The sequence below is a fragment of the Bos mutus genome, chromosome 2 (assembly GCF_027580195.1).
Source record: "Bos mutus isolate GX-2022 chromosome 2, NWIPB_WYAK_1.1, whole genome shotgun sequence".
Lineage (NCBI taxonomy): Eukaryota > Metazoa > Chordata > Mammalia > Artiodactyla > Bovidae > Bos > Bos mutus.
The window spans coordinates 3,181,398-3,207,164 of NC_091618.1; the positions used below are offsets into that span (position 1 = coordinate 3,181,398).

General features: G+C 50.5%; 1 protein-coding gene across 8 annotated transcripts in view; it reads right to left on the reverse strand.

The window, feature by feature from the left end:
- The window catches only part of TMCO4 (transmembrane and coiled-coil domains 4), a 110,547-nt gene extending 85,590 nt beyond the window's left edge, over positions 1–24,957 (reverse strand). For 3 of the 8 annotated variants that reach the window (XR_011466751.1, XM_070382173.1, XM_070382200.1), the window contains exons 1-3: positions 24,811–24,936; positions 15,931–16,044; positions 1,698–1,875 (exon numbers count right to left, since the gene is read on the reverse strand). Coding sequence is in view for 5 of the 8 variants with exons in the window: in XM_070382173.1 (XP_070238274.1) it covers positions 1,698–1,867 (170 nt within the window). In the remaining 3 variants the exon portion in view is untranslated. Of the gene's footprint in view, positions 1–1,697; positions 1,876–15,930; positions 16,045–21,772; positions 22,443–24,581; positions 24,723–24,810 lie in introns of those variants that run through there. The other 5 variants (XM_070382182.1, XM_070382176.1, XM_070382205.1 and 2 more) reach the window with 5 other exon arrangements.
- Positions 24,958–25,767: the final 810 nt, after the last annotated feature.

The following is a 25,767-nucleotide window of genomic DNA, read 5'->3' on the forward strand; positions in this document are numbered from 1 at the left end:
CAAGCGATGAGCAGGGCAGTTCCTGCCCTCCAGGGACAGGAGTGGGGCGGCAGGTATGGGAAGAGCTGCAGTGCAGTGTGCCGGGGGTCATGGGGGCAGGTCACTGGACAGACAGGTGGAGACGCATCCTGTCCGGGAGGTGAGGAGGGTCTGGGAAGGCTTCCTGGAGGTGACCCCCAAGGAGATGAATACGCGCAAGTGTTTGGTCCAGTGAGGATGACAAAGATAAAAAAAAAAAGCCCAGCTAAGACTCAAGGCACAGAGGAGTTTACGCAAGGGGCCCATGCTGGGACTGAGGGGGCGCGGCTCCCGGAAATAATGCAGAAGCAAAACCTTCTTCTACTTCCTGTCCCCAAAACCCACCACTTCCGGCCTCAGCAACACTATCTGTGTGCTCCGACGCCCTCCGTCCCAGTCTGGGGGCTCCGCCTGCCCCTCCACAGCACCCAAGCTGTCCCCAGCCCCATCTGCCCCTCCACAGCACCCAAGCTGTCCCCAGCCCCGAAAAAGGCTGCCTCCCCTTTGTTCCTCCACCTCCGGGTCACTGTCCTGGTTTCTCCAAACAGCTTCACCAGCTTTCCAACAAGCCCCTCCGGCCCTCCAAACTTTGCCCTGCACATCCCTGAAGGCCAAGCCCACGCTCCTAGCCCCTCTACTATTCCGATCCTAACACTCACTGAACCTTCCCCCATCGCAGCACGTAGCCCATCCATCCACTCTTAAACCAGTCAACCGGGGACTTCCCTGGTGGTTCAGTGGTTAAGAATCCGCCTTCCAGTGCAGGGGACACAGGTTGACCCCTAGTTCTGGAATATTCCACATGCCAGGGCTTCCCTTATAGCTCAGTTGGTAAAGAATCCGCTTGCAATGCAGGAGACCCTGGTTCGATTCCTGGGTTGGGAAGATCCCCTGGAGAAGGGATAGGCTACCCACTCCAGTATTCTGGCCTGGCGGATTCCATGGACTGTATAGTCCATGGGGTCACAAAGAGTCAGACATGACTGAGCGACTTTCCCTTTCACTTTGGGGAATGGAGCCCACACACTGCAACTGCTGAAGACGGCACGCCCTAGAACCCGCGCCCAGCAATAGGAGAAGTGAGGCAATGCGCACCGCAGTCAGGGAGAAGCCCTGCTCGCTGCAACTAGAGCAAGCCCAAGCGCAGTAACGGAGACCCGGCACGGTCATAAATACATAAATAAGTGAATAAAAATGAAAACAAAACAAAACACACAAACCCAGACACCTGGTTTAGCCCCCTGATTGTAAGCACCAGGAGAACAGGAGCCAGGCCTTGCTTTTCTTTGCGTTCTCCACAGGGCCTTTCACAATCCTCAGTATACAGTAGGTGCTCACTGAATGCACAGACATCTTGTCCTGCATTAGGGGGTGTCCTCCTTGAGTGTAGGGGCAGAGGTGGCCCTGTTGATCTTATTCACGAACACTTTCCACGTGCTTCAAGCGGTGCCTGGTCAAACAGCAGGTGCTCCTTAAATGCCTTGTGAAGCTATAAAGGAGTGGGTACCGAATGAGGGATCGCTGTCCCCCTACGATGTGAGTTCCCTAAAGGCAAGGACAACGGCTTTGTCCTCTTTGTACCGTCTGGTAGCACCTGGAAGGCTGCCTGGCTGCCAGAAATCATCTCCTTGAAATAGCAGGACTTGAAATATCTCTCTCTGTGAGATAGAAGCACTCACCTTTGCTCGGGCTCTGGAAAGAGCTGGGACAAGGAGATGCCGCAGAGGGCGGCGTAGGTGAAGCGGTTGGCCTCGGTCAGCTCCTGGCCCGTGGGCAGACGCGGCTCCCCCTCCACACCTGGCTCAGCCACCCGGGGCAGCCTCGGGCCCGACCCGTCCCTTGCGGCCATTTCCAGTCCTGCAGGGAAAAATCCCAGTGAAAGGCTGCTTTCAGCAGGTTGGCAAAGCCTCCTTCAACAGGACACAAACTACCCATCATAAAAGAAAAAACGGATGAATCAGCCCTCATTCAAATGAAAAACTTCTAGTTATCATCTTTAAGAGACTGGGCGGTGGGGGATGGGGAGATATTTTCAAATGTGTTTATCACAAAGGCTGAGTATCCCCAGAAGGATAACAACTCTTACAAGTCACTGAGAAAAAGAAACAAAGCAAATTTTTTTTTCTTTTTTTTTAAATTTTATTTAATTTTTAAACTTTACATAATTGTATTAGTTTTGCCAGCAAAAGACCTGAATAGGTACTTCACAAAAGATATCACGTATCTTTACAAAAGTGGTCTATAACAGCACGTGCGGAGATGTTCAACATCATGAATCAGAGAAACAAAAATAAAAACCCCAGTAAGACATGGCTACTCACCCATCAGAATGGCTAAACTTGAAAACCTGACAACACCAAGTGTTGACGAAGAAAAAAGACAGAACTTGCAAACATACTGGCGGAGTGTGAATCACCCACTGAGGACATGGAAATGAAAACCTCCAGTGAGGGATGTCCCTGGTGGTCAGCGGCTCAGACTCCACTCCCCTAGTGCAGGGGGCCTGGGTTCAATCCCTGGTTGGGGAACTAGATCCCACATGCTGCAACCAAGGGCTCGAATGCCGAAGACTAAAGATCTTGCAACTAACACCTGACCCAGCAAACAAATTTTAAAAGGAAAAAAGCCCAAGTCCATTCGCCGATCAGAATGGTTAAAACTAAAAAAGACCTATAATACTAACAGAATAAGGAGCAAATAGAACTTTCACATGCAGCTGGGGAAAATGTAACTTGGTATAACCATAGGCAAAATGGTCTCACTTTATCCAGTAAAGTTAAACAAATGTCTTCCCTGCTGCTGCTGCTGCTAAGTCGCTTCAGTCGTGTCCGACTCTGTGTGACCCCATAGACGGCAGCCCACCAGGCTCCCCCGTCCCTGGGATCCTCCAGGCAAGAACACTGGAGTGGGTTGCCATTGCCTTTTCCAATGCATGAAGGTGAAAAGTGAAAGTGAAGTCGCTTAGTTGTGTCCAACTCTTAGCAACCCCATGGACTGCAGCCTACCAGGCTCCTCCATCCATGGGACTTTCCAGGCAAGAGTACTGGAGTGGGGTGCCATTGCCTTCTCCAAATGTCTTCCCTACACCCCAGCAATTCCACTCCTGAGAAATGAGGGCTTATGTCCCCCAAAAGACATGTACATGAACGCTCAGAGAAACTTCATTCGTAACAGTCCTAAATGAAACCACCCACACGTTCTCCCACGGGTGGATCGGACGTCCTATGTCTAGTCATGCCATGGAATGTACACAGCAATGAAAAAGAACAAAGCCTGACGCACAGGCTTCAACACGAGTGAATCTTAATGATAAGCAGACAGTCATTCGCTAGAGCATATACTGTAGAATTATGTTTATATGAACTTGAAGAATAGGTCAAACCAATCTATAGCGAGAAGGGTCAGAAGGGGGTTGCCATTGGAGGAATATTGGCCCAGAAGGGATACAGAAAGGCTTCTAGGTGAAGAAAACGTTCTGTATCTTGACCCAGGTGGTGATTTTAAAATCCACTGAACTGTATACTTAAGATTTGTGTATTTGGGGGACTTCCCTGGTGGTCCAGTGGTTAAGAATCTGCTTTCCGATGCAGGAGACGTGAGTTCGATCCCTGATTGGGAAACCAAGATCCCACATTCTGAGGGGCAACTAAGCCCCACCGCAACAACTGAGCCCGAGCTCTCTGGACTCCATGCGGCACACGAGAGAAGCCGGCGTGGCATGCCGCAGAGAAGCCCAGCGCAGCCACAGAAGAGGGGCAGGGAGCGAGTAAGGCCTCCCTGCCCTCCCTCTGCCCCTCCCTCTACTCTGTTCTTCTTTGCCGGCGGCTGAAGTGGACGGAGGGAAGGCAGGCGTAGGGACAAACCACGCCAAGCCAGGCCTCCAAGGGCCCTGGGAGGGGGACCAGGAAGGGTAGCCAGACCACAGGCACTGCAGATACAAATGCAGGCTCAGGACCAGGCAGACAGTGTGATGGGAAGAAGGTGTGGGACTTTGGGAAGCTCAGCCTCTCTGCACTGAGATTCCTTCACCTACAAATGAACTATAATAGTATGTGTCTGGAAGATCTGTGCAAGCAACGAGGAACACCGCCGTGCAAGTCAGTATTTATAAAGCACTGAAAAGACAGAACTTGGCACTGGGCTCACACTACATTAATGTTAAAGAAATAAATTAATAAAATTATCAACAAACAAGCGCTCAGCACTGTGCCTGGCATGCAGCAAAGGGGCATAAATAAGAGTAAGAGGCAACCAAAGGGACCCGTCGCTGGATGCCAGGCCCCCAGGCTGCAGTTTTAACACACACTGTCTCAGCTGGCTCTACGAGCCAGGTACTAACACACTAACACTTTCTCCCTGTTCCTGGGGGAACAGGCTCAGAGGAGGAGGATCTGGGCCCGGGTCATATGCCAGAGAACAGCACAATAGAACCCAAAGCTAGACCTCTTAGCCAGACATCTCACCCACCATCTCTTGTTTTTTTTGTTTGTTTGTTTTGCACCATCTCCGTTTTAAACATTCGTCTTATTGCCCAGAGATTTCTAGTTTAATACCCATATGCCACACTGACTTTGGCTCACAATTCATTCTCATCCAGCTGAGCAATAAAATCTTTTGTTCTCAAAATATTTCATCTATGGAGGGATTATTTAAAAGTTTGTTGGCAGCTAACATGGCATCTGTTTTTCAAAATAACTCTGAGCTAGTTAAAGCCACAAGCCAACATCTGGACAGCAGGCTAACAGCTCACAAAGCACTGTAAATCCATTTAATTCTTACAATTGCCAGGTAAGGTTAAGTAGCATGTGAGGCATTATGACTCTCTCCTGTAACTACAAGCTCAGAGAGGTCAAGTGATTTCCCCAAGGTCACACAGTAAGTACGTGATGAAAATCAAACCAGACTTTGGTTCCAAACCCCATGTTCTCTCCTCTGCATCAGGCACAGGGATTCTCCTCCCCTCATTTCAGATGGAGAAACTGAGGGCCAGACAGGTTAAGACCTTGCCCAATGTCACCCAGCAAGACTGGCCTCCAACGGTTGCTCCAGGAACCCAGGTTCAAGATCTTTTGGAGTGGATTTCCCTAGCTCCTTGCTGACCAAGGGATTCTCAAGAGTCTTCTCCAATATCACAGTTCAAAAGCATCAATTCTTCGGTGCTCAGCTTTCTTCACAGTCCAACTCTCACATCCATACATGACCACTGGAAAAACTATAGCCTTGACTAGACGGACCTTTGTCGGCAAAGTAATGTCTCTGCTTTTCAATATGCTCTCTAGGTTGGTCATAGCTTTTCAAGGAGATCAAATCAGTCCATCCTAAAGGAAATCAATTCTGAATATTCACTGGCTGGACTGATGCTGAAGCTTAAATTCCAATACTTTGGCCACCTGATGCGAAGAACTGACTCACTGGCAAAGACCCTGATGCTGGGAAAAATTGAAGGCGGGAGGAAAAGCGGATGACAGAGGATGAGATGGTTGGATGGCATAACCGATTTGCTGGACATGAGTTTGAGCAAGATCCGGGAGCTGGTGATGGACAGGGAGGCCTGGTGTGCTGCAGTCCATGGGGTCACAAAGAGTCGGACACGACTGAGCGACTGAACTGAACTCCCTGGCTCAGATAATCAGCACAGACCATGGCCGTGAACAAAGGGCACAGCAACAAACCATGAACTAAGATGATGACCGGGGGCAGTGCCCGCCTTGATGTCAGCAGACTCGGCGATTCCTACTACCTTTAATCAGCACCACCACGTGCCACTTGGAGACTGGAGTAACTGCTGCTCCTACCCAGAGGAGCCCACGGTGGTAGTTTATTGACCCTATGTTAGGTCTCAGCTCGAGAAGACACAGCCTTCTAATCAGAGAATCCTAAGCTGGCCTGCCTCTAACCACAGCGGGAAGAGGGTGTGCTGAGTGCCCGAAGAACTCAGCTCAGGCCAAATTCATCCATTCATCCGTTCGTTCATCCATTCAACAAAATAAACTCGTGACGCCCCTATAAATCCATTCTCTGCACAGCAGCCCGAGCGGCCTTGTTGTCACACATAGCGGTCATGTCACTCCGCTGCTTAAAGTCCTCCAGAGGCCTCCCATCGCCCCAGGATGAAGACCAGTCCTTTCATGGTGGTCTACACAGTCCTGGTCTGGCCTCTGCCTGCCTCTAAATCCCAGCCTGTACACCCCCTGCCCACCGCGCTCGCTGCACTAGAGCCACACTGACTGTCTTTTCGCTCTTCAATACGCAAGCTGGTCCTCCCCCTGGGCCTCTGCAGCTGCTGTCCTCCCAGCCCGGGACACTTTGCATTCGCCCTTCACATCATTCTGGCTTCAGCCCGAATGTCACCTCCTCTAGGCCAAGCTACTCTGCTTCTCTAACCCAGTCCCCTGTTCTACTTCTGTAATACCTACTTCCGTCTTAAGTAATATATTTTTAGAGTATTTGTTTACTTGTGTGCATAAGGAGAATGCTAAGTCCCCGAGGCAGGCCCTGGGTGTTTTTTCACTGCTGTACCCAGAGCTTTCTGAGCCAGCCGTGGAATATGGTTGGTGTTCAACCACTACTTGCTGGATGAATGAAGGATATATGATGCAGGATGCCCTGTTCTGGGCAGGCTTGGGGCAGATCACTGGACAAAACTGACAAATTCCCTGCCCTCAAGGGGCTCACATTCAGGAGGGAGACAGGCAATACTATACTGATATGTCATAATCATAATAATTTAAGTAACTTGCGCATAATCACACATCTACTAAGAGGTGGACCTGAGATTTTTTTCACTCAGAGGAACTGAATGCATGATCCATGCTCTGAACAGTCACTAAATAAATAAGTAATGAGTGAAAGTGTTAGTCGCTCAGTCGTGCCCGACTCTTTGCAACCCTATGGACTGTAGCCCGCCAGGCTCCTCTGTCCATGGGATTCTCCAGGCAGGAATACTGGAGTGGGGGCCATGCCCTCCTCCAGGGGCTCTTCCCCACCTGAAGACTGCACCTGCACTGAGAGCCTGGGGTCTCCTGCACGGCAGGTGGATTCTTTACCATCTGAGTCACCAGGAGGCAAGTGATGAGTAAGTAAGCAGATAAACAGGTAAATATTCAGTTACGTATTCGGTGATGGCCAGGGAAGAGCAACCAGGGAGAGTGGAGTACGCAGTGATGAGGAAGGAGGGGGTGGCAGTGGCATCAGGCCAAAGGGGCCGTTCCAGCAGAGGCCTGCAGGAGCTAAGACGGGCTGGAGAAGGCGATCTAGGAGGAGAAACAGGATGGTGGCAGACACAGACAGGTACCAGACGACGGCAAAGCAGTGGGGCAAGTGCTGCGGCAGAGGAAACCCAGACAGCCAGACACGCAGAGGAGAGCCCGGCACTGGCTTCCCGGAGAAGGCGACCTCAGATGGAGCGGGGTCAGTGGGAAGAGAGTGTTCCGGCAGAGGAGACAACGTGTCAGTCCCAAACGGAGAAGACAGAAGATGCTTCTGAAGAACCAAAAGGATGCTCAGTGTAGCCAGGGCTTGGGCAATGGGTGGGTGTAGAGGCGGGGAGGGTAGAAATGAGGTTGGAGGGGAAGCTGCCAGGGGCTACACCCTGAGGGGACCAAGCGCGCCTAGCTGAGGAGTCCAACCCGACTGTGCAGGCCAGGGCCGCGTGCAGAGCTGAGGGAGGGTGCACTGGGCCTCTCAGCGCTATTTCTGCAACTGCCCGTGAGTCCATAATCAATTCAAAAGAAACAAGCAGTGCGGCATTGCTATAGAATTTGAGAACCTCAACTTAAAATAAACCCAAATTAAATATTCACCTCCACTTCAAATCAATCAGTTAATTTACCAAACACGTACCAGATGAGTACAATAAATATTACAGGTGCTGTCTTACATGCTGGGGAGCCAGCAGTGACTAAGACACACGGACAAGCACCTTCCACCATGCAGATACACTGTAGCAGGGAGACAGACGACAGGTAAACTCAAAACATTTAAATTAAGATCATTCTATTCCACACAAGGAGTTGGAAAGAAAATAGAAAGAGAACACTGAAAAAGAAAGATCATTTTAAACAATGACGAAAGTTCTGAAGAGAAAGAAACCTTATATAATGCTTATCCAGATTTCAAGAAACAACCTTGGCCTCCCTTCTCTCTAAGTCTGAAAACAGGCTGTTCAGCTTCTTGGAAGTTCCTGGAGAAATACGCAAATTGCCTTGGAGGAACAAACCAGAAAAACCAGCCCGCAGGTCCATAGGGTGTGGGACTGGGAAGAGGCCTGTGGGAAAGAGGGAGGTTAGCCCCAGGGCCCAGGGGAGCCCTGACCCTACTTCTGACCTTTGTCCCCCAGGTCTGTAGGCATCGATCATTCATCGAGAGCAGCCTGGCTCTTGGCATGAATTGTCGGTTCCAAGTCTTCATACCCTGAGCCATGGGTGCTGCACCCGCTGCTTGGCTAGCCTGGCGGCAGAGGGCTGGCACTGGATCTCCTCCACACCAGTATTCCGGGGCCCAGCCATTTGCGTGCCATGCAGTGAGTGCTCAGAAATCGCCTGTGACGTGAGCAAGTGAATGAACGAGTTTTGAGGTGTCAACAAAAGCTAGATTTTCCTGGTTATTCTCTCTGGAAAGGCACTCCTCACCCTCCCCTCGAGCATCAGATGAGGAAGGCAGATGGAACAAGGGCCCAGCACCTGAATTACCCAGAGACGCCCCAGAGCCCAGCGGGAGCGGAGAGAAGGTGTTTCTGAAGAACCAAAAAGATGCTCAGCGACCCAATAACGCTCAGCCCAAGGACGCCCAAAGATGCTCAGCGACCCAAACTTCAAATAATCTGAGCTTCATCCTAACAGGCCATTTTCTATGTTCAAGGAGCCAGAATACTTTCTGCCTCTTCAGGTCTCTTTTTGGCCATGCCCTGTGGCCTGTAGAACCTTAGTTCCCAGACCAGGAATCGAACCCAAGGCCCCTGCAGTGGAAGTGCAGACTCTTATCCCTCCAAAGGGTTTTTAATCAATTACCATCGGTAACATCCTTCCCCTGGATGTTACCTTCCTATGAGGCACGAGCATGTAGTATGACTGTAAACCAGGAGATTCAAGCCACAAGTCCAACCATATTAAAAAGATAGACAAGTAAAATGCCTGGAAGAACAGTCATCACGGGGATCTCTGGATGGTGGGATACCAGAGACTTCTGGATTTCCCCAGTGCCACAGAGCTGTATTGCTTTTAAACTCTTAAGACAGTTATTTCATGTCTCGACCTGCATGGAGGGGATGGTTGGACTTACAGCAGGGTGGCTGACACTGACTGTCTGTACGCTGGGGTGGAGTGGGGCGGGTGGGGGTTGGTGGCTACAGATTCTGTATGATTTTAATCTTTTCTACGTTTAAATTTTATGAATTTTCAATAATGACTGTGTATTGACCATAAGATCAGAATGAAGAGTTTTTTTAAAATTTTTTTTTTTGATGGGGACCATTTTAAAGTCTATGAATTTGTTACAATACTGCTTCTGTTTTATGTTATGGTTTTTTGGCCTGGAGGCATGTGGAATCTTAGCTCCCCAGCCAGGGATCGAACCCACACCCCTGCATGGGAAGTAGAGGTCTTAACCACTGGACTGCCAGGGAAGTCCCTGATGGATTATGATTTTAAATCATAATATGGTGTGCTGATGTCAGCTCAGACTGGCACCTCTCCCAGATCTGCGTTCAGTGATGCTGGGAGCCTGAAACAGGCCACAGAGGGGTTATTTCCATCACAGAAACTGGCAAGTGCCACGGACGAAGGGAATCTCTTTTCCAGGGAGGTGGTTAACAGTACATCGCGGGATACACAATACGATGCAGCTGTGTTTCTAAAAAACGCCTCACAGAGCACAGAGCACACAGACCACAAGGCGATCACAGAACATAAGGACCACAAGGCGATCACAGAGCATACGGACCACAAGGCAATCACAGAGCATAAGGACCACAAGGCGATCACAGAGCATAAGGACCACAAGGCGATCACAGAGCACACAGACCACAAGGCGATGCATCAAACGCTAATGGTCCTGACGCACACACTACCATGTGCAAGTGAAAGTCGCTGAGTCGAGTTCAGCTCTGAACCGTCCATGGCATTCTCCAGGCCAGAATCCTGGAGTGGGCAGCCTATCTCTTCTCCAGGGGATCTTCCCAACCCAGGGATCAAACCCAGGTCTCCCACCTTGCAAGCACATTCTTTACCATCTGAGCCATAAGGGAAGCTCAAGAATGCAGGAGTGGGTGGCCTATCCCTTCTCCAGTGGATCTTCCTGACCCAGGAATCGAACCGGGGTCTCCTGCATTGCAGGCAGATTCTTTACCAACATCAGTTCAGTTCAGTTCAGTTGCTCAGTCATGTCCAACTCTGCGACCCCATAAATTGCAGTACACCAGGCCTCTTTGTCCATCAACAACTCCCAGAGTCTACCCAAACCCATGTCCATCAAGTCAGTGATGCCATCCAGCCATCTCTTCCTCTGCCGGCCCCTTCTCCTCCTGCCCCTAATCCCTCCCAGCATCAGAGTCTTTTCCAATGAGTCAACTCTTTGCATGAGGTGGCCAAAGGATTGGAGTTTCAGCTTCAACATCAGTCCTCCCAATAAACACCCAGGACTGATCTCCTTTAGGATGGAGTGGTTGGATCTTCTTGCAGTCCAAGGGACTCTCAAGAGTCTTCTCCAACACCACAGTTCAAAAGCATCAATTCTTCGGTGCTCAGCTTTCTTCACCGTCCAACTCTCACATCCATACATGACCACTGGAAAAACCATCACCTTGACTAGACGGACCTTTGTTGGCAAAGTAATGTCTCTGCTTTTAAATATGCTATCTAGGTTGGTCATAACTTTCCTTCTAAGCAGAAAACATCTTTTAATTTCATGGCTGCAATCACCATCTGCTGTGATTTTTGAGCCCCCCAAAATAAAGTCAGCCACTGTTTCCCCATCTATTTCCCATGAAGTGATGGGACCAGATGCCATGATCTTCGTTTTCTGAATGTTGAGGTTTAAGCCAACTTTTTCACTCTCCTCTTTCACTTCCATTAAGAGGCTTCTTAGTTCCTCTTCACTTTCTGCCATAAGGGTGGTGTCATCTGCATATCTGAGTTTATTGCTATTTCTCCCAGCAATCTTGATTCCAGCTTGTGCTTCTTCCAGCCCAGCGTTTCTCGTGATGTACTCTGCATATAAGTTAAATAAGCAGGGTGACAATATACAGCCTTGACGTACTCCTTTTCCTATTTGAAACCAGTCTATTGTTCCATGTCCAGTTCTAACTGTTGCTTCCTGACCTGCATACAGGTTTCTCAAGAGACATGTCAGATGGTCTGATATTCCCATCTCTTTAAGAATTTTCCACAGTTTATTGTGATCCACACAGTCAAAGGCTTTGACATAGTCAATAAAGCAGAAATAGATGTTTTTCTATAACTCACTTGCTTTTTTGATGATCCAGCAGATGTTGGCAATTTGATCTCTGGTTCCTCTGTCTTTTCTAAATCCAGCTTGAACATCTGGAAGTTCACGGTTCACATATTGCTGAAACCTGGCTTGGAGAATTTTGAGCATTACTTTACTAGCGTGTGAGATGAGTGCAATTGTGTGGTAGTTTGAGCATTCTTTGGCATTGCCTTTCTTTGGGATTGGAATGAAAACTGACCTTTCCAAGTCCTGTGGCCACTGCTGAGTTTTCCAAATTTGCTGGCATATTGAGTGCAGCACTCTCACAGCATCATCTTTCAGGATTTGAAATAGCTCAACTGGAATTCCATCATCTCCACTAGCTTTGTTCGTAGTGATGCTTTCTAAGGCGCACTTGACTTCACATTCCAGGATGTCTGGCTCTAGGTCAGTGATCACACCATCGTGATTATCTGGGTCATGAAGATCTTTTTTGTACAGTTCTTCTGTGTATTCTTGCCACCTCTTCTTAGTAGCTTCTGCTTCTCTTAGGTCCATACCATTTCTGTCCTTTATCGAGCCCATCTTTGCATGAAATGTTCCCTTGGTATCTCTAATTTTCTTGAAGAGATGTCTAGTCTTTCCCATTCTGCTGTTTCCCTCTATTTCTTTGCATTGATCGCTGCGGGAGGCTTTCTTATCTCTCCTTGCTATTCTTTGGAACCCTGCATTCAAATGAGAATATCTTTCCTTTCCTCCTTTGTTTTTCGCTTCTCATCTTTTCACAGCTATTTGTAAGGCCTCCTCAGACAGCCATTTTGTTTTTTTGCATTTCTTCTCCATGGGGATGGTCTTGATCCCTGTCTCCTGTACAATGTCACAAACCTCCGTCCATAGTTCATCAGGCACTCTATCTCTCAGATCTAGGCCCTTAAATCTATTTCTCACTTCCATTGTATAACCATAAGGGATTTGATTTAGGCCATACCTGAATGGTCTAGTGGTTTTCCCTACTTTCTTCAATTTAAGTCTGAGTTTGGCAATAAGGGGTTCATGATCTGAGCCACAGTCAGCTCCTGGTCTTGTTTTTGCTGACTGTATAGAGCGTCTCCATCTTTGGCTGCAAAGAATATAATCAATCTGATTTCGGTGTTGACCATCTGGTGATGTCCATGTGTAGAGTCTTCTCTTGTGTTGTTGGAAGAGGGTGTCTGCTATGACCAGTGCGTTCTCTTGGCAAAACTCTATTAGCCTTTGCCCTGCTTCATTCCATACTCCAAGGCCAAATTTGCCTGTTACTCCAGGTGTTTCTGGACTTCCTACTTTTGCATTCCAGTCCCGTATAATGAAAAGGACATCTTTTTTGGGTGTTAGTTCTAAAAGGTCTTGTAGATCTTCATAGAACCGTTCAACTTCAGCTTCTTCAGCATTACTGGTTGGGGAATAGGCCTGGATCACCGTAATGCTGAATGGTTTGCCTTGGAAACGAACAGAGATCATTCTGTCATTTTTGAGACTGCATCCAAGTACTGCATTTCGGACGCTTTTGTTGACCATGATGGCTACTCCATTTCTTCTAAGGGATTCCTGCCCACAGTAGAAGATATAATGGTCATCTGAGTTAAATTCACCCATTCCAGTCCATTTTAGTTTGCTGATTCCTAGAATGTCAACGTTCACTCTTGCCACCTCCTGTTTGACCACTTCCAATTTGCCTTGATTCATGGACCTGATATTCCAGGTTCCTGTGCAATATTGCTTTTTACAGCATCAGACCTTGCTTTTTTACCAACATACACACTACCATATGTGAAACAGACAGCCAATGGGAAGCTGCTATGTAACACAGGGAGCCCAGCCTGGCCCTCTCTGATGACCTAGAGGGGTGGGAGGGAGGCTTGAGAGGGAGGGGATATATATATACACACACATACTTACGGCTGATTCGAGTTGTTGTATGGCAGAAGCCAACATAACATTGTAAAGCAACTATCCTCCAGTTTTAAAAAAAAGTTAATGATCCTTTTCATTCGGTGGCAGGGCTGTGGGCCTAGAAGTAATTGGTTTTTATTCTTTTTTTTCTGGATTTCTAACATTTTTCTGTCGCAAGCTTATTAGAGCTTTTTTAAAAGAACATTTACCCATTTATCTGGCTGAGTCAGGTCTTAGCCACGGCACACAGGATCTTCCGCTGTGGCGTGTGGACTCTCTGCTTGTGGGGCAGAGGTGCCAGAGCACATGGGCTGTGGCAGGTGGGCCTACTCGCTCTGTGGCTTGTGGGATGCTAGGTCGTCCTGACTGGGGACTGAATCCAAGTCCTTTGCATCCAAGGTAGATTCTTTACCACTGGGCCATCAGGGAAGTCTTTATTAGAGCTTTAATAATTTAAAAAAAATCTTTTTAATTAAAATTTGTTGTGTTTTTGATCACTAGAAGGGGAGTGCTTTATCTCACAAAGCCCTGGCCTCATGTGGCCCAGCTGAGCCAGTGTGGGTGAAGTCACGATTAAGCCGCATTCCTTTGACCAGCAGGTCTTGTAATCAACAAGATGGACAAGGGCAACTCTCAGCCATCCGTGATGGTGGGATGGAGGAGCCCAGGGTTCCAACTCCACAGACTGGCCCGTCGGATGGGGTGGGCCCTAAACTCTTTCAATCGCGGGAGTGTGGTGGCGGCTGAGGTTGGAGGCGGGGGGCGCCACCTGGACCGTGTACACTGGCCCTCAGTGGCCTCCACTCCTTGGTCTGGATAGGGATCAGGATCCAGTCCAAAGCTGAACTGAGAGTCTCAAGTATGTCTGAGAAGCTGGACTGATTCTGAGAGAGACGGCGAAAGGGTGCTGGATTCCTGCGGTGAGAAAAAGACCCTGCTGGTCAGGGCTGGAGGTGCCTCTGTGCCCGGGGCCACCTCACGTGCACAGGGCCGTCCAGCACATCACTGATGCGGGGAGTAGTCCCGACTCCCTGGGAATCTTGTCCCTGCCCAGGTGACACGAAGATCCCAAGGAACGCTGAGAAAGGTCCACCTCTGCCCCAGGAGAGCCCCGCCGCTCAGGGAAACGACACGCACACAGGAGGTGCCTGGGGGGACACCGATCCACGGCTGGACTCATGGCCCAGAGGCGGGATGCAGGCGGCCAGTCTGAAACGGGAACATGACTTTTGTCTTACAGGTCATATTCTCAGTCACCAAAGAAAACACAGGCTGGGTTATTTTTGTCAGTAGTAGGGGGAGTTGGTCATTCCCAAACATCTGTCCTGGGTTCTACAGGCACCCACGGAGGTGCTCGACCCACATTTCTTGATGGATGCCATAAACAATGCAGTGGGATTCCTTCTTGTAGTGGCAAAAATCCCAAAGTTAGCACCGAGGAGAAAATCAGATGTGGTCAACATCATCCCTGAAAGTCCTCTGTTGTTGTCATTTAGTCGCTAAGTCGTGTCTGACTCTTTGCGACCCCACGGACTGTAACCCGCCAGGCTCCTCCGTCCATGGGATTCTCCAGGGAAGAATACTGGAGTGGGTTGCCATTTCCTTCTCCAGGGGATCTTTCTGACCCAGGGATCAAACCTGAATCTCGGGCACTGGCGGGTGGATTCCTTACCACTGAGCCACCAGGGAAGCCCTGAAAGTCCTTTAAATCATCATTAAAACTCCAAGGCCTTTCGACTTCCTGGTGGTCCACTGGTTAGGACTGCACTTCCACAGCTGGGGGCGCACGTTCAATCCCTGGATGGGGAAGTTCTGCAGGACCTAGTCTTTAAAAGATGTCACGCAAGAATGAACTTCTTTCGTTTTTCTTAAAAGCGAGCCAACTGTGGCCTTTTTTTTTTTTTTTTTGGTGTGTGTGTGTGTGTTGGCGAGGGGATTGCGGGGTAGGGGAGCCCGGTGCACTTGGGGTGTGATGTTCTTTTTCTCTCTCTCTTCCTCTTTTCCAGAGTTAAGTGGCCACAGGTGAATTTTTAAATGAGTCTGCAGTACTTCAGTGAAATAACCATCAGTAGGGTTTCCCCGGTGGTCCAGTGGCTGAAACTCCATACTTCCAACGCAGGGGGGCCAGGTTCCATCCTGGACTGGGGAACTAAGAGCCAGTGTTCTATGCCACAGCTAAGAATTTGCACGCTGCAACAAAAGATCCTGCATGCTGCAACTAAAACCCCATGCAGCCAAATTAAAAATAAATGAATAATATATACATCTGTTTTAAAAACAACCATTACTACAGAGATAACTACAGTGTCAGAGGAAGGCTGACGACCCAAGGAGAAGGAAAAGCATTGGGCCAAAGAAATCTTTTTGTAATAAACAGAGCTACAGCACTGCTGTTAAGCCAGAAATTCTGAAGACTGTAGTTTAACGCGGACACACACACACACACACACACCCCCCAAGACAATCCTGACATGGTCCTAGAAGCGGGGCTCCTAGGCAGGCCCAGCTTACTCCCCACTCTCAGCATTTTAGGAGACAAACCCATTCATTTTATACCTCTATGGGGAAGTTAAGCTGGAGGTCGGTGGTAACTGCACCATCTCAGGAGGTGTCCCGGCAGCAGTTTCAACACAGAAGAACCCGGAGGGTTTTGGACAATCCCAGCACAGACTGGAAAGAAAAAGAGGGAGTTGGCATGGAGGGCAAGCTCCCAGCCCACCCTGGCTTCGGGAGCCTGGAGGAGGGGCGGGGTGCTGGGGCAGGGCGGGAAGGCAACAGTGTGCTCAAGGGTGGACGCCCAGGTTCTCGGGTGTTTTGTCCTCATTTATCATCACGCCCTTCTTCCCTGACTCCCAGCAGAGTACAAGCTGCCATCATCTCTCTGGCAGGAGCCTCCTCTCCCACCTCTTTCCGCCCTTACCCCTAGCTATCCACCCCACAGCATCTAGAAAGCTCCACTCAAACAAGAGTCAGATCACGTCCCTTCCCTGCTCCAAACCTCCAGCCACTGCCTTCTCACCCAGAGCCTCCTCACAGTGGCCGCTGGGCCACGTGCACCCTGCCCTTCTCCTGCCGGGTCCTCCACTCATTTGGCTCCAGACACGCCCTCCTTTTGGCTGCCAGAGGGTCCCACCAGGCGTGCTCCCGCCTTTGCACGGGCTGTTCCCTTTGCCGGAAATGCTCTTCCCCTAGGTAACCACATGGTCAACTCCCTTCTCTCCTTCTGGTCTTTGCTTAAATCTCACAGCTCAGGGAAACCATGGCACCCCCAGCCTCTCCTCCCAATCCCTGTCAACTGGCTCCTCCGCCTGGGCCAAAGCAGGCCTCACTCTGACACACCATACCCTTTCCTTGTTTATGTTTACTGCTTACTGTCTATCTCCTTCTGCCCACACGGAACATAGTAGGAACCGATAAACATTTGCTGAACGAAGGGCGGTTTCCACTAGGGATAACTAAAGTATAATTTAAGCGGCAAATCTGCCTGGCAAGGAAGGGGGAGAAATGGCAAAGTCTGCAATGGTTCATTTGACTGACTGGTTTTCAAATTGGTCCACAGGGTCCCAGGGACCTCTCCTACTCTGACGGGCAAGAGAAGACACGGAGGCAGCCATCCATGCCCACCTTCAAATTGTAACAGTCAATGATCTAACAATGCCGCTTCTGCTTACATACCCAAAAGCACCAAAAGCACAGTCTCAAAAAGGTATTTGCACACCCATATTCACAGCAGCATTTTTCACAACAGCTAAAAGGTGGAGCAGAGTACATCCGGCAAAATGCCAGGCTGGATGAAGCACAAGCTGGATGGAATCAAGACTGCCAGGAGAAAGAGCAACCTTAGATATGCAGATGATACCACTCTAATGGCAGAAAGCAAAGAAGAACTAAAGAGGCTTTAGAGGAACTAAAGAGGAGAGTGAAAAAGCTGGTTTGAAACTCAAGATTAAAAAACCTAAGATCACAGCATCTGGTCCCATTATTTCATCATAAATAGAAGGGGAAAAAGTGGAAGCAGTGACAGATTTTATTTTCCTGAGCCCCAGAATCACTATGGACGGCGATTGCAGCCATGATATTAAAAGACTCCTGTTCCTTGGAAAGAAAGCTTTGACAAACCTAGACAATGTATTAGAAAGCAGAGACATCACTTTGCTGACAAAAATCAGTATAGTCAGAGCCGTGGTTTTTCCACTCATGGATGTGACAGTCGGACCATAAAGAAGGCTGAGCACAAAGAATTGCTGCTTTCAAACTGTGGTGCTGGAGAAGACTCTTGAGAGTCTCTTGGACTGCAAGGAGATCAGACCAGCCAATCCTAAAGAAATCAACCCTGAATATTCATTGGAAGGACTGATGCTGAAGCTAAAATTCCAATACTCTGGCCACCTGATGCAAAGAGCTAACTCACTGGAGAAGACCCTGATGCTGGGAAAGATTAAAGGCAGGAGGAGAAGGGGGCAATGGAGGGTGAGATGGTTGGATGGCGTCACCAACTCAATGGACAAGAATTTGAGCAAACTCCTGGAGATACTGAAGGACAGAGGTACCTGGCATGATACAGTCCATGGGGTCTCAAAGAGTCAGACATGACTCAGTGACTGAACAACAACAAAAAAAGGGGGAGGCAAGCCAAGTGGCCATTGGTGGATGAAAGGATAAACAAAATGTGTTATATACATACAATGGAACATTTTTCAGCCTTAAAAGAAGGAAGTTCTAACACGCTGCAACATGGATAACCCTTGCAAGGACATTATGCTGAATGAAATCGACTAGTCCCAGAAAGACAAACACTGTATAGCTCCATTTATATGAGCTATTTAGAGTAACCAACACGTAGAGATAGAATGTAAAGTAGGGGTCGCCAGGGGTTGGGGAGGGGGTGGGGAAGTTGTTGTTTAGTGGGTACAGAGTTTCAGATTAGCAAATTGAAATGGTCTGGAGACTGATTGCAGAAGAACGTGATTATACATAATGGTACTGAACTGCACAGCTAAAAATGGTTAGGATGGTGAATTTTATGTTCTGTGTATTCCATCACAATTAATTTTTTAAATTAAAAAATTATAAATATTAGTACTTCGTAAATATTAGCCATATGCCACTCTTTTCCATCTCATTTCCTCCCAACGATTCTATAAGGTCGGTGCTATTATCTCTGTTTCATGGATGGAGAAAGAGGCCCTGACAAATAAATGGAAAGGCCACTGCATAAGTGATGTGGGATTTCAATGAGCACCTGGGTCTTAGCTCAAGGAGGGCCTACACTGCTCCTCTTTGGTCTACTTTATACACCGAGGTTGCCCAAAAGACTTCAAACACAATCTGAAAACTGCCAAATTAGAATCTCACTAGCTCCATCTTGAACCGAGCAGGACCTAGGGGGCCTTTATGTGACAGACCCTCTCCCCCATGTCCTCTGCCTGCCAATTGTTTATGGAAAAGGTATAGTCTTCCAGGCCTCCCTGGAGCCAAGAATTAATGATTGAAAGGACTGCGTCATGACAAAAGCAGCAGTTTGGCCAGGAGAACCGGTAACAATTTAAACAGTCATATGGCAGTCAAAGAATCTTTAGTTCTTCCCTGAAGTCCTTAGATAACAGTGTCTGATACACAGTCCCTGAGTTGTTTTACAGATGATAAAACCACTATCAAATGGAAGGATGCAATTACTCCATGACCACGAGAACACAGCCCCCAGACCTCCTGGAGCCTGAGGATTGCTAATGCTAACTCCTGTGATACCACCCTGTTACCTCACCATCAACCAGTCAGAGACTTGTGCACAAGCTGATCACGCACCCTGTGACTCCCCACCCCGCCGTCAGCTGGTCTTTAAAACTGCTTCCCTGAAAAAGAAAACGCTTCCCTGTAAACCGACGCGGCCATTATGGAAAACCGTATGGAGGTTCCTTAAAGCCACAAATAGAGTTGCCATATGATCCAGCAATGTCATTCACAGGTGTGTATCCAGAATAAGCTATGATTTCAAAAGATACATGCATCCCAATGCTATATCAGCACTGTTTACAATAGCCTAGACAAGGAAGCAACCTAAATGCCCCACAACAGATGAATCGATAAAGAAGCTGCGTTAAATATACACAATGGAATGCTACTGAGCCATAAAAAGAATGAAATAACGCCATTCACAGCAACGTGGAAAGCCTAGAGACTGCCGTACGAGGTGAAGCCAGTCAGCCAGAGAAAGACAAATACTATATGACATCACTTGTATGTAGAATCTGAAATATGACACAAGTGAAATTCTCTATGAAACACAAAGACTCACAGACGTAGATAAACAAGGTCCGACTGTATAAAACAGGGAACTACATTCAATATCCTGCAGCAAGCCATAATGGAAAGGAATGTGAAAAAGAATTATGTATATAAACGTATGACTGAATCACTTTGCTATACACCAGCAACTAACAACACTGTCGATCAACTATGCATCGAAACAAAAACAGAACGCTTCCCTGAAACCCATCAGGGAGTTTGGGTTTTTTTAAATGGCAACCCACTCCAGTGTTCTTGCCTGGAGAATCCCAGGGATGGGGGAGCCTGGTGGGCTGCCGTCCATGGGGTCGCACAGAGTCGGACACGACTGAAGCGACTTAGCAGTAGCAGCAGCAGCCCTGATCTCCTGATCTGCCCCTGCATAATAAATACTGCACTTCTTCCTTCACCACAACAGGTCTCAGCAGATTGACAGTAGATTGGTCTGTGCAAGTGAACAGACGCAAGTTTGGTTCAGTAACGACCCCACTTTTCAACTTTATTTTCCCCACTCCCCTTCTAGCCAGCTTTCCCCCAAGCTGAGCCGCTGCTCCTTTCAGCCTACACTGGGTTTCCCACCTCGGGACGCAGCTCAAGCTGTTTTTTTTCCTTGGCGCGGATCCTCATCTCCAAATAATGCCCTTCTTCAAAGTGAAAGTGAAAACCTTAGTCGCTCACTCGTGTCTGACTCTTTGTGACCCCATGGACTGTAGCCTACCAGGCTCCCCTGTCCACGGAATTCTTCAGGCAGGAATACAGGAGTGGGTTGCCATGCCCTCTTCCAGGGGATATTCCCCACCCAGGGGTCAAACCCGGGTCTCCAGCATTGCAGGCAGATTCTTTACCATCTGAGCTACCAGAGGAGCCCCCTTCTTCAAAACCACAGCTTACAAATAAAATCAGGGACTTCCCTGGTGGTCTGGTGGTTGGGAGTCCACCTGCCAACGCAGGAGACACAGGTTTGACCCTTGTCCAGGAAGATCCCACACCCTGAGGAGCAACTGAGCCTGTGTGCCACAGCTATTGAGCCCGCACACAAGTACTGAAGCCCGTGCACTTGGAGCCCGTGCTCCGCAACCAGAGAAGCCACCGCAACGAGAAGCCCACACACAACTGGGGAGCAGCCCCTGCGCGCTGCAACCGGGGAGAGCCCGCCGGCGGTGATGAAGACCCGGTGCAAGCATAAATTAAAATGAAAAGTCAGTGAAGAGCTCCGGCAGACTTACTCTCCTGATCCCAGCTCAGCCTCACCACTACCTTGCGAGGAAGAGACTAACACTGTCCCCATCTTACAGATGAGAAAACTGAGGCTCATAGAGGGGAGGGCCACACCGGTGGCAAATGGCAGGACCAGGATACCCACCTCCCCAGGTGCACGTGACTTGAGACCCCAATCCAGCTCCGTTTTACTAAGGGGCCTCAGGGGCTGCCGTGAGGCTTCTTGGATTTGTCCAGCCTGCCACCTCTGAAGCGCTGCATATGCTTTCTCTGGAGGGCCTCACCTCCTCTCGGGCATGAAGGCTGGTTGCCTACGTGCCTGTCTCCCCAAGCAGGATGGGGGGAGCAGTGGGTGATGCCCAGGACACCTGTGCTTTCCCACCTCCTCAGCAGAGCACCTCCTTACGCAGGTGTAAGATATCGGGTGCCACCACTGCCTGGTGTGGCTTTTCGTAATCCAGTGTGCCACCACCTGGCAGTGAGGATAGGTTTGTCTATCTGTGGTCTGTCTCCCTCATTAGAGAAAGCTCCATGAGGGCAGTGGCTACTGTGTCACGTTCCCTGATGTCTCCTAGAACAGTGCCTGGCAGAGCAGGTGAAAGAAGGAATGAACACCTACCCTCACAGCTAAGAAGTGACGTGTGCAATTTTTCTTTTTTGATGAAGGACAATAGAATTTTAGATAAAGCAAGTCCACAGGTGCACTCAAGAGCTGCTCCCAAAGAGATTTCATTACTGAGCATCTCAGAGCAAACTCCGAGCAGTCCCAGAAATCATGAGGGTTACAGTTGGAGGTGGGGGTGTGTGACCGGGTGGAAGCTGAGATTAATCCCAGTGATATCTTACACAATTATACGCAAGTATAATTACACTTTGACAAAAACGTCCCACATACCTGGGGAAGTCCTGTGGCCTGGGGAACTTGGAATGCCAGTCGAGGTTGGGATCAGATCTGACAGATGAGTTGTTACCCTGGAAAAAGGGAGCTGAGGGAGGAGAAGCAGTCTAGAAGAGCCCATGCAAAGGCCCTGAGGCAGCAGGCAGCAGCGTGCTTCAGCACAGAGGGCTACTGATAAAGTGGTCTGAGACACAGCTGGAGGAGGAGGCCAGGTGTAGGTGGGGCCCGGGTAGCAGGACTCTAAGGGCCATGCTGAGGTTTTTGTTCTTTACCCTAAGAAAGTAGGAAGCCACAGAAGGGTTTTGAGCAGAGGGTGGTACAATCAGATGGGTCTGGCCGTCAAGAGGAGGGTGGCAAAGTGGCAAGTGGGTTCGATACCCTTTCTAGTCCCCTTCTGCTCGTTGTAACATATTCAAGGCAGCGAGGGCCCCCCTCCCCCATTTCATCTGCTGCCGCAGTTTAAAATGTACAGCAATGGTCACAAAACCATCAGGTCATAAAGGACAGAGTGAGGATAAACCACCTAATGACATTTCTCAGGTCCCACGTGAGGGCCCGGGAGGCTGATCCAGCCACTTGCAGCCTCGTGGTACTAGTGCAGGGAAAGATGATTTCAGGCTCATGAGAAACTCTCCAGGCTGTGACGTTGATGAACCTCCCTCCCCACCACCCCAACCAGGGCAGCATGCGTCTTGTTGACCGCTGTACCCCAGTGTCTAAACGGTGCCATTCTGGTACATGCTCGGCCACGGCAACCAAGGCAGCCAACTGTGCCATCCAACCACTCCCAGGTCTTGGAAAGGCTCCCAGAGTGGCAGCTCTACACAGGGCCCTTTGTGGCTTTGGCCTCTTCTGTCCCCGTGACAACCCTGGGGACAGGTATTTTACAGGTGAGGCAACCGAGGCACAGACAGGTCACTTAGCTTGTTCAGGATGACTCCGGGAGCTGTGGACTGACGGCCTGAGCCACCTCTGTGTGATGCAGTACATGTGACCGCAAGGGTTCTGAGAGCTGAAACGCGGACTGCGACACACGCTCTATTTTCTGAGACAGCAGAGCAGGGAAGCTCAGGCTCCCAGCCTTCAGCCTCCCTCTGCCTCTTATATTTCTTTACGGAGAGCACTCACGGGTTATCCACAGGGTCACTGCTGCTGCTGCTGCTAAGTCGCTTCAGTCGTGTCCGACTCTGTGTGACCCCATAGACGGCAGCCCACCAGGCTCCCCTGTCCCTGGGATTCTCCAGGCAAGAACACTGGAGTGGGTTGCCATTTCCTTCTCCAATGCATGAAAGTGAAAAGTGAAAGTGAAGCTGCTCAGTCGTGTCCAACTCTTCGCAACCTCGTGGACTGCAGCCTACCAGGCTCCTCCGTCCATGGGATTTGCCAGGCAAGAGTACTGGAGTGGGGTGCCATTGCCTTCTCTGACAGGGTCACTAGAGCCTCTAAATAAACACTACACCCTGGCTCACGCCTGAGTCGGCAAGGCCTCTGATGTGAGCCACAGCCTGGACCCTGCTTCCGATTTCCGAAGCCTTTCAGCACAGCACCACCAACGCTGTGAAGTATCGTGACTCCCACCTTATGACGAGAAAAGAGGCCAAGAGGTAGAATGACGCACTCGAGATTACACAGCTAGCTTTCCAGACTCTAAGGTCAGTTCAGGGACGCCCTCTACCCACCCAGCCCGTCCTCCCCAAATCCCTGGGGGTGGGGTTGGGGGAGCTCAGGCTGGCAAAACATCCCAAACAAGGCCCGGTAGGACTTGGAGCTGTGAGCTTTCATCCCTTCCTGCCCTCTTCTCCGACTTCAGGGGGAGAAGATTCCAGTGCTCCTCCTCATCCCTCCTCCCGCTCAGGCTGAAGGGCAGGGTTTACTCCACTCTCTGCAATTGCAATGTACCCCACCCAGCTACTGCTCACCCGCACCCCCCCCACCCCCCCCAACCTCCCCGCAGCTCTTGTCTCGATGACTGCTGTATTCTCAGTGCCTAAACAGCACACAGTAGGCGTTCAATAAGTATTTGGTAGACGCCCCCAAAGCTTAAAGGGCTTTATGTTTCTGCCCTGAAATGAACGCTGAGTTAGTGAACAGAGAACTCACTGTTGACTCCTACGCCGCGTTAGGCAGTGGTGTCCAGACCAAGGCCTGGAGTCTAGCTGCGCTGTGGTCCTGCCTTCCTGCGCCACCCTGAGCAGGGCAGAGAGGAGACTGGAGAGGGGGTGTGTGTGTGTGTGTGTCTGTGTGTGTGTGTGTGTGTGTCTGTGTGTGTGTGTGTGTGTGTGTGTCTGTGTCTGTGTGTGTGTGTCTGTGTGTGTGTGTCTGTGTGTGTGTGTGTCTGTGTGTGTGTCTGTGTGTGTGTGTGTAGCCCTCCTCTGTGCCAGGTGCTGGGTCAGGCTCTGGAGTCGGAGAATCCAGGTTCTTATTCTGACCTCCTTCCCAGCCGAGTGGTCTTGGGGAAGTTCCCTCCTCTCTCTGAGCCTCAGCTTACCCAGGTGTAAAATCCCCCCCCAAAGTTAGTAAATCGGTAGCAGAAATTCATCCTTCCTCTAACAATAGGAGTCAGGAGGCGGCCACCTGGGCTCCCTGTGACCCTGGGGCCTTTTCTCCAGAGGTTATTCCCAACACCTTCTCCTCCCTCCCAGTTTAAGTGTCTCCTGAGAGCTCAGAGGGCTACAGGGGCCAAAGAAGGCGGGGTGAGGAGCGCCCGAGGGGCCCCGTGAGCCACGGGGAAGCCCGGCGACCCCGGGTAACCTTGGGTTGGGCAAGCACCGTCCCCTCCCTGGCCCGGACCAGAGTCCTCATTTACCAGGGGAGGCCCGGCCTCAGTTTCCCCATCTGCGGCCAGGGCGTGTGGCTCTAAGCGCACTTCCGGCTCGGACGGAAAGCAAGAAGCCGCCCGGCGGCCTCGACTCCGGGCCGGTCGGCGCCGGGCCGCCGCCGCGCACTTGGCACCCGGGGCCGGGGGAGGGGGCAACGGGCCCGCGGGCCGGGCGGCGCGGGGCGGGGGCTCCCGCGGCGGGGCGCGCGCCCCTTACCTGACGGTGGCGGCGCGCCGGAGGCCAGGGTGCCGGGCTGCTCCGGCCCCGCCCCGCGCGCGGGTCCGGCGGGGCCCGCCGCCCAGCGCCCCGCCCCGCGCGCTCCCGGTGCTTCCGGGCTCCGGGCCCCGGAGCGTGTCCCGGGGTGCCCGGCTCAGGCAGGGGCCCGGCAGCCCCGCGCGAAACTCGCTCCGTGGGCCCGTGCGCCCTCCGGGACGCCGCGCGGCGCCCTCGCGGGTTCGGCTCTGCGGAAAGTGCTCGCCGGACTCGGTCCCCCAACGCCGAGAGCCGCGCGACCATCCGGGGGAAATCGTCAAAAGCAAATGATGTGAAATCAAAGAGCAGGCCACAGACACAGCCTTCCCGCCTAGGTAGGCAGCCCCGTGAAGTTCACAGAGCGTTGAGATCTATCCATGCCGTCAAGTTTCCCTTCCGTTTCTTTGCCTTTGAGGTTTCCCCTGCCTGGCGCTGCAAAGACTGCAGGCGGGAGGAGAAGGGGACGACAGAGAATGAGATGGTTGGATGGCATCACCGACTCGATGGACATGAGTTTGAGCAAGCTCCGGGAGTTGGTGATGGACAGGGAGGCCTGGCGTGCTGCAGTCCATGGGGTCGCAAAGAGTTGGACATGACTGAGCGACTGAACTGAACTGCCTGGTGCTGCAACCCTGGCTCTCCCTGCCGGTGCCCCACCTCGCCCACCCCTCCTACCCCGCCCTCCCCGCCACCACCCTAGGGTGGCATCTGTGAGTCTTCCCCATCCACCCAGCATGTCCAGTCAGAGAAAAAATAGTTCTGAACACCTACGGTGTGCCAGGTACTGTTTAAGTGCCTGGGGAATCCCACTCCAGGCTTCGCGTCCTGTTCTGTGTCAATTGTAGTGCTTCTCACTCTGTGAAATTGTTCTGGTTTATCTTCCCGTTTCTGTTTATTGCCTGCGGTCCCCACTAGAGTTTA